The sequence below is a fragment of the Zea mays genome, chromosome 1 (assembly GCF_902167145.1).
Source record: "Zea mays cultivar B73 chromosome 1, Zm-B73-REFERENCE-NAM-5.0, whole genome shotgun sequence".
In the NCBI taxonomy this organism is placed as follows: Eukaryota; Viridiplantae; Streptophyta; class Magnoliopsida; order Poales; family Poaceae; genus Zea; species Zea mays.
In genome coordinates this window covers 33,676,339-33,690,311 of record NC_050096.1, presented here as the reverse complement: position 1 = coordinate 33,690,311, position 13,973 = coordinate 33,676,339, and the positions used below count along the sequence as shown (strand labels likewise).

Here is a 13,973-nt window from a genome sequence, read left to right as displayed (position 1 = left end):
TCAATTAAAAGACTTATTTTTTGCATAGATGTGCAAGGGTCTGATGCAATGACTAGATTATCCTTAGAAGCGTTAGATCCCTTCACTACACCAAAACAAGTCTTTGCTGAGTTCCAAATAATTTACTGAATGTTTTTTCGATAGGCAAAGAAAAAGCTCTTTGTTAGATGCTAAATATAGAATGTTCTATAAAATAAAATACTCGGCAAATAGCTTTTGAGTCAAGTGTGTTTCTTTGTGGCACTCGGCAAAGAAATGTTTTACCGAGTATTTTTTTTACAATAGGCAAAAATTAATTTTCAAATCACACTTTGAATCAGTAAATTAATTTATCTTAAAAAGGTTTTAACTATAAAATTGTATAAGTCAATAGGATGTACAATTTTTATTTTGATCATTTCTTCATATGACAAAATAAAAATAAATTTATTCACAAACCTTATAATTTTGTAGTTATACAAATTTCTACATAGATGTACAAGTTTGTGAAACTAAAAGAGAGATGTATAAGAGTTGTGAATAATGGTAAAACTACCATGTTGGATAAGCAAATGATCAAACAATCAAAATAAACTTTGTAGACTTAAGAAGTTATAGAGCTTTGTAGTTTGAAATTTTTTTATTTGAAACATCTTGTCAACGAAAACTACATTTGAATCTTAAAATTTTAAAATTTGAATTCCCCAAACGACCTCGGATGGAAAAACCACCAAAATGAAAGTTATAGATCTTGAAAAGTTATGAAACATTTTATTATATAAAAATACGTTTGAAATTTTCAAATTTAAAATTCAAATGTTGTAAACGATCTCAGAAGAAAAACTATTAAAAATTGTAGGTCTCAAAAAGTTATGCAACCTTGTAGTTAATAATTGTTTCATTTGAATTTATTTATTGCCTCAAATAACCAATTTACTTTCAGTTTGTTATAATATTTGGGAAGAAAAATGTAATACACACATAAGTGATATATGGGGTGGAGTGGTAGAGGGGTTGCACGTGAGCGAGATGTTGCGAGTTTGAATCTCATCGGCCACATTACATGTAAAATTCCATTTAAAAATGGTGAAAATGATAGAACGATGGATACCGCAAAGGTGATGGTTGGGGTTGTTGTTCCCCTAATTAAATAAAGTCCTTTTTTGGATTTTTTTTATTGTTCTTAATTTGTCGAGTGTTTTACTAGGGGCTTTTTGAAACACTCGGTAAAAAGACATTTATCGATAAAATGTTTGTCGAGTGTAAGAAGGACTTTGTCGAGTGTTTGTGACACTCAACAAAAACCTCGAGTTCGGTGTGTTTTATTTTGAAGGAATTGGAATTTACTTAGGTCATGTCTAGAAGTAAGTCGGTTTCTAAGTAACCAGCTTTTATCTTCTATCTACGAGAGGCCAACTTCTTGGTTTTTAAAAAACCGAGAATCTAATTTCTATAAACTGAGCCAAAACTGGTATGTTTGGAACCATCTCAATTTCCATAAACCAATTTCTTAAAAACTGGGTACTTTCCCAACAGTCCCTTAGTAGAGTAGGTTATTTTGTTTGGAATTTGATATCCCACAACTTTCTAAAGTTTAGATATAAGCCTATGAAAAATTTATAGAATAAAGGGTGCAAATTGATTTTATGCATTACTAGTCATTATTTCTACTCCACAACTTATAACACGATATTTGGCTCGTTCTTCTATAGTAGAAGTGTAGCTTATAAATATCTCTCTTATATAGTCAATAGTAGTATACAAATATATTTTGTATAAAAATATATTAGTTTAATTATCCGCGTCTGAATTACGATTATTAGAATAAAATTCAATTTCAAGGATCCAAACATGCTACATCCATTAATCATTTATATGTCTTGGTATATGGGTTCAGTATACCATTAATATACGTCTTCAAATTTATATTATATTTTATATCTCAACTAACTCAAAAGTTAGAAGTTGTAGATGTTGAAAAGCTACAACTTTGATGTAACAAATATTTCATTTATCAAAGTAAAAAATATGATTTTTATGACGCGACGAACTCACATACTGTATATGGGAGCGCTGTACTGCATGTAGATTTCTATGTGGTAGGTTTAGGTGATTTTCTCACGGCTTATCCTTGTCCTGTAAGAACCCGTTGGTAGACCATAAGCAGGAGAGAGAACACATAGACCTACGTGCTTTTTATCTAAGGCACGACTTGGGGAATTCCCCACCGGGTTATAGCATCCCATACTCATCCCCATACCCATCCCCATACCCATCATGGGTACAAAACTCATCCCATACTCATCCCCATTCGGGTTTCGGGTCCCCAATGGGTCCCCATCCCCAATTAAGGGATAACTAGGTACTAACATGTAGCACAAACAATTTAGATTTCAGACATCACTACATCGACAAGCACTCATCCATGAACCATGATCCATTCATCCATCCATCAGAAAAGACATAAGTACTTTGGGACCGATAGAAGAAATAGAGAAATGGAGTTTTCTCACCTTTCTTGGTCACCATCTGAGTTTGTTGGCGCCTGAGAATCCATGGTCGTCACCGTCGTCTGGGCAGGGCATAGCATATGGCTGGTTATTTTAGGGGTTTGTTTTTTACTAGTCTGGTAGTTGCCTTGTTGGGCTAGGACCTGGGGCCTGGTGCGCTGTCGTGCTGGGCTTGGTGGCCGGCTCGGCCTCAACTCATTCATACAAACACGACAGATGTACACGTATGAAATACCCATGGGTAATCGGGTTCGGATTATTGCTTCTCAAACCCATACCCGTTTACCCAATGGGTGGAGATTTTGTCCCATATCCATACACATGGGGACAATTTTCGTCTCATACCCGTACCCTAATAGGGGAATTCCCCACGGGTTGGCGGGTATCGGGTCCCCATTGACATCTCTAGGCACGACGTACTACGCACGAATTTAGTGAAGAAAAAAAAACTGATCAATAACAAGTATACCGTCGATAACTGAAACCAGCTTTAGACTGTCTCCAGCAGCGTCCCCTAAATTTCGTCCCCTAAAGGAATATTCTTTGTCCTTTACAGAACACTCTAAAAGATTCTGTCCTCTATATATTCTCCGTCTCCAGCAGCGTCCTCTAAATTCCATCCCCTAAAGCTACAGTGTTAACAGATTCACATTTTCCATTTCTTTTTCATTTTTCTTTGTTTTCTTCTCATTTGACACTATATAAATGATCAGAAAAAATTGTATTTATTAATTTTTAAAGCAATAAATTCGAAATATCAATAATAATTACATTGATTGTTTTGTTCTTGTGTAATTGTTGTGGGTAACGCGGCACATAGTATAATATCGTTGCCAAAATTAGTTTTAAAATGGACAAGCTTGCACCGTAAGCCAGTACTCTTCTTCGAGAAGCCATAGCCTTGCTTCCCTTGCACGACAAGTGCACGTCTTCTATCCGAAGCGTACTTCCTCTATAAATACCAAGTGACCCTTCCATACTTCACTCAACCTTGCCTTTACAAACTCGAGTACCATGAATCCCTACTTAGAAAACAATTTTCTTGTGCGCTTGATGGAAGAAATGGAAGAGGAAGAAGAAGAGTTGCAGTTGGCGAGGCACATGGTCAATAGGAGGCGACGTGCACGCAATGAGCGTCGTCATGGTGGTTCGATTCCAGGGCGTGTTAGGATTCATCGTGATCACATGAGCGGCGATGCAAGAATCCGAGCGGACTACTTTGGAGCCAACCCCGTGTACACGGATGCTCAATTTCGTAGGAGGTATTTACAATTAACACATTCTTTTTACCATGTACAAAACTCTACGACCCCTATTATGACACATGATTTATATGGTAGGTTCCGCATGCGTCGCCATGTCTTTGAGCGCCTTGTTGATGCTGTGCAACAAGTGGATCCTTATTTTATTCAACGTCCTAATTGTGCGGGTGAGATGGGTCTTTCTGCTCTACAGAAAGTTGTTGCTGCTGTTCGAATCCTTGCTTACGGTATTCCAGCTGATGCCGTTGACGAATACGTGCGTATTGGCGAATCTACTGCTCATGAGGCATTGAAACACTTTTGCACGGCCGTCCAAACCGCGTTTGCTCCGTATTATCTCCGTGCACCAAATGCAGAAGATATCGCACGCCTTCTCCAAGTTGGCGAGTCACGTGGGTTTCCTGGTATGCTTGGTAGTGTTGATTGCATGCATTGGGAGTGGCGTAACTGCCCAAGTTCATGGAAGGGGATGTTTACAGGGCGTGGTAAACATCCTACCATGATCTTGGAAGCTGTTGCGTCGTATGACCTATGGATATGGCATGCATATTTTGGTCTGCCAGGTAGTTGCAACGACATAAATGTTCTTCACCGTTCAAACCTTTTCGAACGGCATCTGAGCGGTGACACACCTCCGGTTTCATTCACTGTGAATGGTCACACGTACAATATGGGATATTACCTAGCAGACGGGATTTACCCTGACTGGCCCGCATTTGTCAAGACAATCCGTAACCCCTACGACGTTAGAACGCAACACTTTGCAACGATTCAAGAGTCTGCTCGAAAAGATATAGAACGAGCTTTCGGTGTACTCCAGAAGAGATGGGGTGTGGTCCGTGGACCTGCATACGGATGGAGTCCTGAACACATTGGGGACATCATGAAAACATGCATAATATTGCACAACATGATAGTAGAAGACGAAGGTCCATTGTCTTTGAACACAACCTTTGAAAACATCGGAGTGGTGGCAGACACAACTCAAGGTTCACTGGAAGAGCGCAACGACTTCGTCAATCAAAGGTACAACCAACTGAAAGACCGCAACAAATATACTCAGCTTCAGATAGATCTGATACACCATCACTGGGCGCGACATGGATCCGGAGTTGCATAGGATGCAATGAAACAAGTTCTGTCATGGCTGTTCTTATCTACTGTCAAATTGTCTTTGTTTACTTTACATTGTTCTACTGTCTGTGTTAGTGTCATGTTTGTTCTTATCAAGTGTGTGTACTGTGTGTCTTGGTGTTGAAGTGTCGTAGTGTCTCATGCTGCTGTTTGAATTCAATAACAAGGAGTACTACTGTCATGCAAGCACATGTGTGTACAAATGGTAAACATAAACTGCACCAAGCTCACAGATCATGAACCCAAATACGTCAACACATATAGTAAAACATTCAGGTACAAACCATGACAAATAGTTCAAAACAATAACTTCAAAACAAATAGTTCAAACACGACGTAAAAAAAATCTGGTACAAACCAGATTTGGGTCTCACGACAGCAAGCTCACAGTAACAAGTCCGAGTACGCCTCATTCATAAATGACAAACAAACATAGTAAGTAATGAACCTTCACTGCCCAGATGAAGTAGACCCAGTAACCCTTGCCAGTATCTCTTGTTGCTTGGCTTCATAGTACTGGCGGAGTAGAGGGTTACATTTGCTCAAATCCATGCTTAAGATCATTATCTCCTCTTCCTTGTCCTCCTTTAGTTTCTGCCTTTCTAGCCTTATTTTCTCCAGGTTCAGCTTCTTCTTTTCTAGGAGCAATTTCTGCCTCTCATTTCTGTTCATTGAATCCAACTTCTTTTCCTCAGTTGAAACAGCTGTTTTGTACACTGACAGGCGCTCCAAAGAAAGATCACCCATGCGTGTCATAAACTCAGAATCTGATGAAGATGTGTCCACAGATTTAGTCCTCTTTGCCTTTTCCTTCGAAGCATCTCGACCAAGGGGCCTCTTCGATGTGAAGCTTGATGGTACAGATTCTTCAGCATCCAAATCGACAGTGTTGGAATGTGTGGGATTAGCGTTGGCTTGCTGTTGTTGTTGACCCATGTGGTTGTCCATCCATTTTGGTTGGTCCTTAAGAATAGCCCAACAGTGTAAAAAGTGGAAAGGCTTCTTCTCAATTGCTGCAAACCTAGAAGCTGCCAGTGATGTCTGCCACACATAAGGAAGTGTTACAACATGAACCTACTAAAAAACCTCTAAATACTGATGTCAAAATGTTACATGAAAGATGTACCTTGTCTGCGTCACTGAGTCCACTAGGATTCTGTCGGAGGACTGCCATCATGTATCCAGCAAAAGTGGAACACTGTGTTTTGATAGTATCCCATCTAATCATCAAAGATTTTGTGGACCTTTCTGGCAATGTTCCTCGTCTTGAGTTGTATGCTGCAGTAATTCTACTCCAAAATCCTTGACGTTTCTGGCCTGTGTTAATAATGGGATCGCAACTAACAGCAAGCCATGCATGGCATACCCTTGTGTCCTCTTTAGCAGTGAAGTTTGCTAGCTTAGTTCTTTGAGTTGGCTTTTTAGTAACAGCTGGTGTTCTTGAGCCCTCGGGTTGCCCATCAACTGGAAATTCAGAATATTGTGTTCCAATAGGCTGCTCGTCAATCTGGCTAAGGAAGCTTCCATATTGAGACATCACCTGGTTCCAATCACTACCCATTCTATTGAATACAGGCAGATCAAACATGACATAAATGAGCATGTAGTCATCATGTAACATGGTATAAAGTAAGGCAAACATAGTCCAACATAACACAATAATTATTGTAGTAACTGAACCGGATTCAGTTTACATAGACCAGAACATTAAACTCCCCCAAAAGCATGAACATACCAACCGACAACTACAGCTGAACATAGACCTAAACATGCTACAATACTTCTACTGAAGTTTAACCTAGAACACTAGTACGGATATGTGTCGTCGGTTGAGTAGTCACGACCATCGTCATAGCCCACAAGGTCTTCATAGTTAATTGGTGACTCTTCGTCTATCAGTAGCTCGTCTTCTGAACCATCATGTATGAGAAGGTCCTCTACTGCTTCCTCTTGTTGTGGATGTTCTTTCACTTCACTCTTAGCCATATTTTCTACCTCCCACTGAGTTTGCACTGCTACGTCTTCAAGATCCTTGGCGAGGTCGTCAATCTCAACTAGTGCTCGGTTCAATTCGTCGACCAAAGGTGAGTTGAAAGGCTGGAAGGCTGATGTGACGACATCAACGATGTCACAACTACGCTTTTGAACAACTCTGAGCAGAGTAGCCAGTGCTTTACAGAGCTTTTCGTTCTCCGAATCCATGGTGAAAGGGAATTAGGCTTACACCTAGTTCCTAAATAATTTTGGTGGTTGAATTGCCCAACACAAATATTGGACTGACTAGTTTGCTCTAGTGTATAAGTTATACAGGTGCAAAAGGTTCACATCTAGCCAATAAAAAGACCAAGTGTTGGATTCAACAAAGGAGCAATAATGCAACCGAGGGCACCTCTGGCTGGAGGCACCGGACTGTCCGGTGTGCACCGGACAGTGTCCGGTGCGCCCGTAGACTTCGTTTTCTACCCTTCGCCAGAGGACTTCGACTTCAACCCTTCGCCCTCGGGAATTCGCGGAGGCCGGCGCGCTATAATTCACCAGACTGTCCGGTGTGCACCGGACATGTCCGGTGCGCCAACGAACCGCGGCCTCCGGAACTCGCCAGCCTCGGGTTCGCGCGGCAGCCGCTCCGCTAAAATTCACCGGACTGTCCGGTGTGCACCGGACTGTCCGGTGAACCACGGAGCAACGGCTACTTCCGCGCCAACGGTCACCTGCAAGCGCATTTAATGCGCGCTCTGCGCGCGCAGTCGGCAGGCGCGCCCATACCGATGCACCGGACAATGAACAGTTCATGTCCGGTGTACACCGGACATCCAGGCGGGGCCACATGTCAGAGCTCCAAACGTCAGAATCCAACGGCAACGATGACGTGGCAGGGGGCACCGGACTGTCCGGTGTGCACCGGACTGTCCGGTGCGCCATCGAACAGAGAGCTCCCAGCAACGGCCACATTTGGTGGTTGGGGCTATAAATACCCCAACCACCCCACCATTCATTGCATCCAAGTTTTCCAACTTCTAACCACTTACAAGAGCTAGGCATTCAATTCTAGACACATACAAAGAGATCAAATCCTCTCCAATTCCACTCAAGCCTTTAGTGACTAGCGAGAGAGATTTGCCGTGTTCTTTTGAGCTCTTGCGCTTGGATCGCATTCTTTCTTTCTCTTTTGCTCTTGTGATCAACACTCAATTGTAACCGAGGCAAGAGGCACCGATTGTGTGGTGGCCCTTGCGGGGAAGTTTTGTTCCCGGTTGATTGCGAAGAAGGAAAGCTCACTCGGTCCGAGGGACCGTTTGAGAGAGGGAAGGGTTGAAAGAGACCCGGCCTTTGTGGCCTCCTCAACGGGGAGTAGGTTTGCGAGAACCGAACCTCGGTAAAACAAATCCGCGTGTCATTCTCCTTATTTGCTTGCGATTTGTTTTGCGCCCTCTCTCGCGGACTCGTTTATCTTTCTAACGCTAACCCGGCTTGTAGTTGTGTTTATATTTATAAATTTCAGTTTCGCCCTATTCACCCCCCCTCTAGGCGACTATCAATTGGTATCAAAGCCCGGTGCTTCATTAGAGCCTAACCGCTCGAAGTGATGTCGGGAGATCACGCCAAGAAGGAGATGGAGACCGGCGACGACAAGCCCACTACAAGCCAAGGGAGCACTTCATCTTCATCGGAAGAGTCCCGCACCAAGAGAAGAGAGAAGAAGAAGAAATCCTCCAAGCGGAAGGAGAAAAGATCTTCCTCTTCACACCATAAGGAGAAGAAGGAAAAATCTTCTCACAAGCCGCATCGGAGTGGGGACAAGCACAAAAGGATGAGGAAGGTGGTCTTCTACGAGACCGACACTTCATCGACCTCCACCTCCGGCTCCGACGCGGCGTCCGTCACTTCTAAACGCCAAGAGCGTAAGAAGTATAGTAAGATCCCCCTACGCTACCCTCGCATTCCTAAACATACACCTTTACTTTCCGTCCCATTAGGCAAACCACCAACTTTTAATGGTGAAGATTATGCTATGTGGAGTAATTTGATGCGATTTCATCTAGCCTCTCTCCACAAAAGATTATGGGATGTTGTTGAGTATGGTGTACAGGTACCATCCGTAGGGGATGAGGACTACGACACGGACGAAGTGGCCCAAATCGAGCACTTCAACTCTCAAGCCACAACCATTCTCCTTGCCTCTTTAAGCAAGGAGGAATACAACAAAGTACAAGGGTTGAAGAACGCCAAGGAGATTTGGGACCTACTCAAGACGGCGCATGAGGGTGATGAACTCACCAAGATCACCAAGCGGGAAACGATCGAGGGGGAGCTCGGTCGCTTCCGTCTTCGCCAAGGGGAGGAGCCACAAGACATGTACAACCGGCTCAAGACCTTGGTGAACCAAGTGCGCAACCTCGGGAGCACAAAATGGGATGACCACGAAGTGGTTAAGGTTATTCTGAGAGCCCTTATTTTCCTTAACCCTACTCAAGTACAATTAATTCGTGGCAATCCTAGATATACACAAATGACCCCCGAGGAAGTCATCGGGAATTTTGTTAGTTTTGAATGCATGATTAAGGGCTCCAAGAAGATCAACGAGCTTGATGAGCCTTCCACATCTGAGGCGCAACCCGTGGCCTTCAAGGCAACGGAGGAGAAGAAGGAGGAGTCTACACCAAGTAGACAACCAATTGACGCCTCCAAGCTCGACAACGAGGAGATGGCCCTAATCATCAAAAGCTTTCGGCAAATCCTCAAGCAACGGAAAGGGAAGGACTACAAATCCCGTTCCAAGAAGGTTTGCTACAAGTGTGGTAAGCCCGGTCACTTTATTGCTAAATGTCCATTATCAAGTGATAGTGACAGGGACAACGACAAGAAGGGCAAGAGGAAGGAGAAGAAGAAGTACTACAAGAAGAAGGGCGGCGATGCCCATGTTTGTCGGGAGTGGGACTCCGACGAAAGCTCAAGCGACTCCTCCGACGACGAGGACGCCGCCAACATCGCCGTCACCAAAGGCCTCCTCTTCCCCAACGTCGGCCACAAGTGCCTCATGGCCAAGGACGGCAAAAAGAAGGTAAAATCAAAGTCCTCCACTAAATATGAAACATCTAGTGATGAGGATGATAAAAATGAGGAGGATAACTTGCGTATTCTTTTTGCCAACCTTAACATGGAACAAAAAGAAAAATTAAATGAGCTAATTAGTGCTATCCATGAAAAGGATGATCTCTTGGACTCCCAAGAGGACTTCCTAATCAAGGAAAACAAGAAACATGTTAAGGTTAAAAATGCTTATGCTCTAGAAGTAGAAAAATGTAACAAATTATCTAGTGAGCTAAGCATGCGCCATGAAACTATTGCCAACCTTAGAAGTGAAAATGCTAAATTAATTGCTAAGGTAGATTCTCATGTTTGCATTGATCCTAGAAATGATAATGTTGATTTACTTGCTAGGATTGATGAGTTAAATGTTTCCATTGCTAGCCTTAGAAATGAGAATGAGAAACTGATTGCTAAGGCTAAGGATTTTGATGTTTGCAATGCTACTATTTCCGACCTTAGAACTAAAAATGATATGTTGCACGCTAAGGTTGTTGAACTAAAATCTTGCAAACCCTCTACATCTAATGTTGAGCATATTTCCATTTGTACTAGATGTAGAGATATTAATGTTGATGCTATCCATGATCACCTAGCCTTAATTAAAAAACAAAATGATCACATAGCTCAACTAAATGCTAAGATTAGAGAGCATGACTTAGAAGATGAAAAATTTAAATTGGCTAGAAGCATGCTCTATAATGGGAGACGCCCTGGCATCAAGGATGGCATTGGCTTCCAAAGGGGAGACAATGTCAAACTTAATGCCCCTCCAAAGAACTTATCTAACTTTGTTAAGGGCAAGGCTCCCATGCCTCAGGATAACGAAGGTTACATTTTGTACCCTGCCGGTTATCCCGAGAGCAAAATTAGGAGAATTCATTCTAGGAAGTCTCACTCTGGCCCTAATCATGCTTTTATGTATAAGGGTGAGACATCTAGTTCTAGGCAACCAACCCATGCTAAGTTGCCTAAGAAGAAAATTCCTAATGCATCAAATGATCATGCCATTTCATTTAAAACTTTTGATGCATCTTATGTGCTTACTAGCAAATCCGGCAAGGTAGTTGCCAAATATGTTGGGGGCAAGCACAAGGGTTCAAAGACTTGTGTTTGGGTACCCAAAGTTCTTGTGTCTAATGCCAAAGGACCCAAAACCATTTGGGTACCTAAAGTCAAGAACTAAAATTGTTTTGTAGGTTTATGCATCCGGGGGCTCAAGTTGGATACTCGACAGCGGGTGCACAAACCACATGACAGGGGAGAAGAAGATGTTCTCCTCATATGAGAAAAACAAAGATCCCCAACGAGCTATCACATTCGGGGATGGAAATCAAGGGTTGGTCAAAGGTTTGGGTAAAATTGCTATTTCACCTGACCATTCCATTTCCAATGTTTTTCTTGTTGATTCATTAGATTACAACTTGCTTTCTGTTTCCCAATTATGTCAAATGGGCTACAACTGTCTTTTTACTGATATAGGTGTCACTGTCTTTAGAAGAAGTGATGATTCAATAGCATTTAAGGGTCTGTTAGAGGGTCAGCTATACTTAGTGGATTTTAATAGAGCTGAACTCAACACATGCTTAATTGCTAAGACTAACATGGGTTGGCTCTGGCATCGCCGACTAGCCCATGTTGGAATGAAGAATCTTCACAAGCTTCTAAAGGGAGAGCACATTTTAGGATTAACAGATGTTCATTTTGAGAAAGACAGGATTTGTAGCGCATGCCAGGCGGGGAAGCAAGTTGGAGTCCATCATCCACACAAGAACATCATGACGACCGACAGGCCGCTTGAGCTACTCCACATGGATCTATTCGGCCCAATTGCTTACATAAGCATCGGCGGGAGTAAGTATTGTCTTGTTATTGTGGATGATTATTCTCGCTTCACTTGGGTATTCTTTTTACAGGAAAAATCTCAAACCCAAGAGACCTTAAAGGGATTCTTGAGACGAGCTCAAAATGAGTTCGGCTTAAGGATCAAGAAAATAAGAAGCGACAACGGGACGGAGTTCAAGAACTCTCAAATTGAAGGCTTCCTTGAGGAGGAAGGCATCAAGCATGAGTTCTCCTCTCCCTACACGCCACAACAAAATGGTGTAGTGGAGAGGAAGAATCGAACTCTATTGGACATGGCAAGAACCATGCTTGATGAGTACAAGACACCGGACCGGTTTTGGGCCGAAGCGGTCAACACCGCCTGCTACGCCATCAACCGGTTATATCTTCACCGAATCCTCAAGAAGACATCATATGAACTCCTAACCGGTAAAAAGCCCAACATTTCATATTTTAGAGTTTTTGGTAGCAAATGCTTCATTCTTATTAAAAGAGGTAGAAAATCTAAATTTGCTCCTAAAACTGTAGAAGGCTTTTTACTTGGTTATGACTCAAACACAAGGGCATATAGGGTCTTTAACAAGTCCACTGGACTAGTTGAAGTCTCTTGTGACGTTGTGTTTGATGAAACTAACGGCTCTCAAGTAGAGCAAGTTGATCTTGATGAGATAGGTGAAGAACAGGCTCCATGCATCGCGCTAAGGAACATGTCCATCGGGGATGTGTGTCCTAAGGAATCCGAAGAGCCTCCAAGTACACAAGATCAACCATCCTCCTCCATGCAAGCATCTCCACCAACTCAAAATGAGGATGAGGCTCAAAATGATGAAGAGCAAAATCAAGAAGACGAGCCACCTCAAGATGATAGCAATGATCAAGGGGGAGATACAAATGATCAAGAAAAGGAGGATGAGGAAGAACCAAGACCGCCACACCCAAGAGTCCACCAAGCAATCCAACGAGATCACCCCGTCGACACCATCCTCGGCGACATTCATAAGGGGGTAACTACTCGATCTCGGGTTGCTCATTTTTGTGAACATTACTCTTTTGTTTCCTCTATTGAGCCACACAGGGTAGAGGAAGCTCTCCAAGATTCGGATTGGGTGGTGGCGATGCAAGAGGAGCTCAACAATTTCACGAGGAATGAGGTCTGGCATTTAGTTCCACGTCCTAACCAAAATGTTGTAGGAACCAAATGGGTCTTCCGCAACAAGCAAGATGAGCATGGTGTGGTGACAAGGAACAAAGCTCGACTCGTAGCCAAAGGGTATTCACAAGTCGAAGGTTTGGATTTCGGTGAAACCTATGCACCCGTAGCTAGGCTTGAGTCAATTCGCATATTATTGGCCTATGCTACTTACCATGGCTTTAAGCTCTATCAAATGGATGTGAAAAGTGCCTTCCTCAATGGACCGATCAAGGAAGAGGTCTATGTTGAGCAACCTCCCGGCTTTGAAGACAGTGAGTATCCTAATCATGTCTATAGGCTCTCTAAGGCGCTTTATGGGCTCAAGCAAGCCCCAAGAGCATGGTATGAATGCCTTAGAGATTTCCTTATTGCTAATGGCTTCAAAGTCGGCAAGGCCGATCCTACACTCTTTACTAAAACTCTTGAAAATGACTTGTTTGTATGCCAAATTTATGTTGATGATATTATATTTGGGTCTACTAACGAGTCTACATGTGAAGAGTTTAGTAGGATCATGACACAGAAATTCGAGATGTCCATGATGGGGGAGTTGAAGTATTTTCTAGGATTCCAAGTCAAGCAACTCCAAGAGGGCACCTTCATTTGCCAAACGAAGTACACTCAAGACATTCTTACTAAGTTTGGGATGAAGGATGCCAAACCCATCAAGACACCCATGGGAACTAATGGGCATCTCGATCTCGACACGGGAGGTAAGTCCGTGGATCAAAAGGTATACCGGTCGATGATTGGTTCATTGCTTTATTTATGTGCATCTCGACCGGACATTATGCTTTCCGTTTGCATGTGTGCAAGATTCCAATCCGACCCTAAGGAATCCCACCTTACGACCGTAAAACGAATCTTGAGATATTTGGCTTATACTCCTAAGTTTGGGCTTTGGTACCCTCGGGGATCCACATTTGATTTGATTGGTTATTCGGATGCCGATTGGGCGGGGTG

The 13,973-nt window shown here is 42.7% G+C and overlaps 2 protein-coding genes across 2 annotated transcripts; one reads left to right on the top strand and one right to left on the bottom strand.

Annotated features, from left to right (window-relative positions):
• Positions 1-3,470: 3,470 nt before the first annotated feature.
• Positions 3,471-5,074, top strand: LOC103644542 (protein ALP1-like). Its single transcript, XM_008667730.4, has 2 exons — positions 3,471-3,751; positions 3,830-5,074. The coding sequence occupies exons 1-2, from the start codon at positions 3,504-3,506 to the stop codon at positions 4,869-4,871; spliced, it is 1,290 nt and encodes a 429-aa protein (XP_008665952.2). The 5' UTR covers positions 3,471-3,503; the 3' UTR covers positions 4,872-5,074.
• A 48-nt stretch (positions 5,075-5,122) lies between these two features.
• On the bottom strand, positions 5,123-6,441 carry LOC118473505 (glutathione S-transferase T3-like). The gene is made up of 2 exons (XM_035963213.1): positions 6,012-6,441; positions 5,123-5,926 (listed from the first exon to the last, which is right to left on the bottom strand). The coding sequence occupies exons 1-2, from the start codon at positions 6,420-6,422 to the stop codon at positions 5,336-5,338; spliced, it is 1,002 nt and encodes a 333-aa protein (XP_035819106.1). The 5' UTR covers positions 6,423-6,441; the 3' UTR covers positions 5,123-5,335.
• Positions 6,442-13,973: the final 7,532 nt, after the last annotated feature.